The sequence below is a fragment of the Medicago sativa genome, chromosome 5 (assembly GCF_051527215.1).
Source record: "Medicago sativa cultivar Bolivia chromosome 5, Bolivia_mono, whole genome shotgun sequence".
In the NCBI taxonomy this organism is placed as follows: Eukaryota; Viridiplantae; Streptophyta; class Magnoliopsida; order Fabales; family Fabaceae; genus Medicago; species Medicago sativa.
The window spans coordinates 79070332-79075696 of NC_140753.1; the positions used below are offsets into that span (position 1 = coordinate 79070332).

At 32.8% G+C, this 5365-nt stretch overlaps 1 protein-coding gene across 1 annotated transcript; it reads right to left on the reverse strand.

Annotated features, from left to right (window-relative positions):
- Positions 1-240: 240 nt before the first annotated feature.
- On the reverse strand, positions 241-3873 carry LOC146925444 (Ypt/Rab-GAP domain of gyp1p superfamily protein). Its single transcript, XM_085710346.1, has 7 exons — positions 2763-3873; positions 1947-2063; positions 1337-1515; positions 1163-1256; positions 999-1076; positions 802-903; positions 241-685 (listed from the first exon to the last, which is right to left on the reverse strand). Exons 1-7 carry the CDS (start codon positions 3243-3245, stop codon positions 551-553), a joined length of 1188 nt encoding a protein of 395 aa, XP_085566472.1. The 5' UTR covers positions 3246-3873; the 3' UTR covers positions 241-550.
- Positions 3874-5365: the final 1492 nt, after the last annotated feature.

The following is a 5365-nucleotide window of genomic DNA, read 5'->3' on the forward strand; positions in this document are numbered from 1 at the left end:
TTGGCATTTTCCTTATCATTATGCCACCTAACAACAAGGAAAAAAAAATAGGCAACTATGCTTTGAAATTTTACAACCACCTAGCAATTACACCGTCCCAACATTTTTAATTCCCAGGAGCTTTAAAAAATTTCATCTAAATAGTTAAATTTTTAACAAGATAACATAAATCAAACAGGCTCAATTGCCTTGGGAAATCAAGGAAGCCATGGAGAATACTTAAGAAAGTAAACCCTGTGATAAAAATTAATGATAATGCACATTATAAAATTAATTAATAATTTATAATGTTTTCATATTCAAATTTACACTTATATATCACCTACAAACATCCTAAAATACACCAGGGCTCTCATATCAGGCATACCATGATGCCCTGAGGAGGATATAAAGGATTCCACAGTTTCAAGGTTTTGCTCGTTGAAGCAGACCGTACTTAGGACGATCACTTAGATGATCGATGGTTCTGAAATATTTCATATTAAAACTAGACATTTCAATGTCCCAAGAGAAACAAAAAAAAAAAAAAATTAAAGACAAAATCAAAGGGCTATTTGTCATCCACTTTAAGGGAATTTAGCTTTCTTATCCTTTGATCAAGCTCCTTCATGACTTCAGGTTCCTGTTTCTTCCTTTCTTTCGATATTGTATTTGTTGTCATCGAACCTATCTTATCAAATGCCACCTGCAAACATCAAACGGATGATAACAGTGAAACCATAAAGTACAATATATAAAATATTAAAATGAAATCAATTAGATAAAGATATGATTCATATGAACAATTGAAAATTTTCTTACGGTTAGTAAATCATCTGGATCAAATAGGTGATGAGTGGTCTGATGCAGAATATTGATTGCTTCCCCAACATGATGGGTTAGAAGTAATTGATCTTCCTTCATCTGCAATAAGAGGTGAAAATCGTTGAAAACTTGAAATATTATAGTGCGTATTGATCAGAAACCAAGAAAGAACGGAAAGTCTAAGCTAGTGGTACCTTAAAAATTGCCAAGGCCACATTGAATATAACCTTAGCCCCCTCGTAGAAAATAACATCCCATACTCGCAGAGTTGTCTGAATCAAGGAAAAAGTATTACTAAGGGGAAAAATTTTAAGATTTCGATGTAATAATTTTATCGCAGTGTATTACTCTAACCAACCTCTGACGGGAGACTCTTTGAAAACAGGCACAGGAACCACTCAGTGGTAACAAGGGAAACGTCAAATTCTAAAGAATCCAAATGAGTTGCAATCCTGCATTTCCATTTCGGCAATTTTCAGAATTTACTATGATGTAAACATATGACAACAGTTAATACATCACATTAAAATACCTTGGGCACTTTTTAGTGAGCAAGTCTTTAAACACTCTTTGCTCAACATGGCATCCTGATAAGTTGTTTGTGTAACAGTCGCTAACCAGGACATTTTCCAACAAGACAGCAAGCATCCAAAATGCATCTTCTTCGGTTTTCATGACCAGCAACAACAATGCTGCAACATAATTCAAACCCTGGAGCCAAAATATTGTAGAGTCAGTACTTAAGAAAATACATTCTTCGGCATGCATTTATTCATTTTTAATCAAAATTAATTACATATTATTGTCAACTTTAACCAAAGGAATTGAGTTTTACTATATTTTACCTAACTTGAAAATTTTTAAACACTCGCTGAAACAATTGAGACCAGCAAATGTATGAGCATAATAGGTTTTATGAATGAAACATATTACCATCTAATCCCAGAAGAAAAGGAATAGATGTATCAATGTATCATCAATTAAAAAAAGAGGATCGCAAACAAAATACATTTTCTGTTTAGATAGCTACCATGAGATATTAAGTAGTGTCAAATTCAAAGTTATCAGAAACTACCATTCATCTGCTTGCTTAGCAAGGGGGGAAAACTTCACAAAAGGAAGGTGATCAGAGCCACACGTACCTGACAATACCCAACATCAGAATCACGGAAAGAATATGCAACAAGAACACGCCTAAGAGCAGCATGCCCCTCAGGTGTGTCCAGCCATGCATGACCAGGGAAGGTTCGCGGTAGGTCCTGTAGAAATGGTTATGAAAAATAATTACAAACAGAATAAAAGTAACGATCCTTTTGACATCTAGACAAGTTCAACTCACTCTCAAACAGATATTCAATGACAAATGAACAGATAAAGATCACATCAAACACCCTGATGACAACAGTCCCTTTTCAAAACTAATGGAATTCACATTGTTGGAAAAGTAGATAAGTAAATCGAAATCCCAAACAATCAAGATATTAAAGTCTGACCCTCGATCTTTAAACTGCATCGAGGACATGTCCACGCAGGTTTGTATGTTTTTCTGATCAGCATATACTCAAAACTACATTTTAGCTTAGCTAAATCTCATATACTCAAGAACATATACATTATTTACAAAAGCTAAGACTAACAGATCCCACAATAATACTAATGGTTGTAAATATAGAGCTCATAAATGATTCACCTCTTATGAATCTTCCTTAACTCTCATTGACATTAATAACCAATAAGTTTTGCTCATTAGAGGCAAAAAAGTCAAACCCACAATTATGATCAAAATCTGCAAAACTTTTCACAAAACCATTAATCTAGACAATGTGATTCACAAACATATGATCAACACAAAAGGATCAACACAACAAATCAGCAAATACATGATGCACACAAACATATGATAAAAAACCAAATCCCAATTTCGTGATGATCATAAACAAAAAAGGCGAAGAACTCACATGATCGATCTGTCTAGTAGCAGGGGTAACCTTCCCCTCCACAGCTTTTGTCAAATCATCATAATAACTATCAGGAACCGTGGACTTTTTCTTCGCAGCACCGGACAACGAAAACCAAACCTTAGGCCTAAGAACCGGTGGTATCCCTTTCCTAATCAACTTCTTCAAAGTAATAGCATTAGCCAATGCAGAAAACTTCAATGAAGATGTAAGGGCACTCCCTTGTCCTATAGTTGTATGAAGATACCAATTAGCACCTTTACTAGCCTCCAATGCCCACCAAACCCTACCTTGTTGTCTCACCTTTTCCCTTACCTCATTCAACACATTCACATCATCCACATTCCCTTCCACCGTAAATCCGTAAAGGTCTTGAAATTTCACAGTTAGATTTGCTCTTCTTGAATGAATACTTGGCCTCAATACTGAAATTTGAGATTGGTATTCAAATGCAAGGTCTATTTTGCTTTTTGTTCCATACATTTTTTGTTTACCTTAAACAACACAAAAAACACAACAGGGTTAAGGTATATTGTGACAAATATTGTCTTTTTAGGACCTTGTCAAATTTGAAACACAACCATGAATTGGTCTATTTAGAGGAACTGGGTCATTAAGATTAGGTGAAAAAAAGTTGAATTTTTATCAAAACACAAAATGGGCTAATCAAGATTTAATCAAAAAAGGGTTGGATTCAAAATTCAAATTTTTGGGTCATTGAAGAAAAAATAAAAAAACCCTTTCTTGATATCATAAAAAAGATTGAAACTTTGATGAAATTGAGCTGAAATTGTTTCAAGACTGAGCTTGTCTAATGAAAAAAAATCAAATTTTTAGATGAATTATGAAGGGAAATCAAAAGGGGTAAAATTGAAGAAAAAAGGGGATTTTTGTAGATGAATGTGAATGTAATATAGAGATAGAAAAAGGATCTGAAATTGAGAGAGAAAGAATGAAGAAAGAAGAGGAGGGACAAGAATAAAACCCTAGAATATAGGGGAAAGAAAGAAAATTGAAGAAAAATAGAAAAGAGTGTAAAAACAGAACGAAGTAATAGGTGGTGGTGTTTCTTAGCTGTTTAGGTGCCTCTCTCTCTCTCTCACTTTGACACAAAATCTAAATATCTTCAAAAGATTTATTATTTATTTATTTATTTTTGTCTTAGTAATTTTATTTAAATTTGTCAATTTGACTTTACTTTCCCTTTTTATTTTTTAGGTAAAATTCAACTTTCCTTAATATCCTTTTAAGGGATTAGAACGTTGTGTTCATGACTTCATGATGTTTTTTTTATTATTATTTTTTTGACATTTCAGTAAAACGCGAATCAAATCGGTTGCAACAACATAAACAATACAAGAAGGAATTTCTTCAATCCAAACAGAATCAGTTGAATCTAAAGCAAATTTAGCTAGAGCATGAGCAACGACGTTATCGGCTCTTCGTACATGAGAAACTAAAAAAGAAGAAAGCAAATAATTAAGACTCTCTTACAATCATTAATCACCAAGCCAAAATAAGAATTGTCATCGCCATGCGACTTCAAAGCTTTGACCACATTAAGAGAATCACCTTCCACAATAATGTTTCGAAAATCCATATCAAAGGCAAATTAAATTGCCAACCGAAATCCAAGAGCTTCAACAATGGTAGCATGAGGAAGTGCCTCAAAGTTCCATGTAGCAGCCACTAAAACAATATCTTCCCAGTCTCGAACCATAGCTCCTACACCTTCCATGATGTTTTTTTTTTATTATGGTCGAGGTATTGATTAAAATGCATTGGTTTTTTTTTTATGTAAGTTATTTAGGGTGAGCGGGTGATGTCTCGGATTAAAATAGAAAAAACTTCGGAACTTAAAAGCAGTTGCAAAAATATTTATATTTACCACTATTTTAGATTAGAGTTAATAGTGTTTTACCCCACTGTAATATAGGTTATTTCCAGGGTTACCCCCTGTAAAGAAAAAATTGATTTACCCCCTGTAATTTTTTTTATTTACTCCCTAATAGGTCATTCAAAAACTTTTTTTTTCCAGAAATTTTCGTTTTTGAATGGCCTATTAGGGGGTAAATAAAAAAAATCTTACAGGGGGTAAATAAATAAAAATTACAGGGAGTAAACCCAAAAATGACTTATATTACATGTGGTAAAACACCGTTAACCCTTTAGATTATTAACGGGACTCAAACTAGAAACATAGGGATCGAATATCTACCCTTTTGTTATTAGATCAAACTATTGAAACTAAAATGCTTAAGCACTAATTTTGAAGATCAATTTTTGAGCTTATAACGGATAAATAGTTTATAAGCTCATGTGATTAACTTAAATTTGTTTGCTAACAATTTTTTCACGAGTTTATAATCTAATAAAGATTTGTTTCATCCATAATAAAATCGGACTCTCCTAAACAATTCATCTACAAATGTAGTTCATTGACCACTTTTTTTTTGTTGAAAGAATTAACCACTTGAGTATAATTACTTAGTTGACTTGTTTTATAGTGTTCTTTTTTTAATTCATTTTTGCCAGTTAAAAAAAATTATAGTATTTTTTATAAGCTACTTCAAGTAGAGTTTGTATTTATAGTTAATAATATA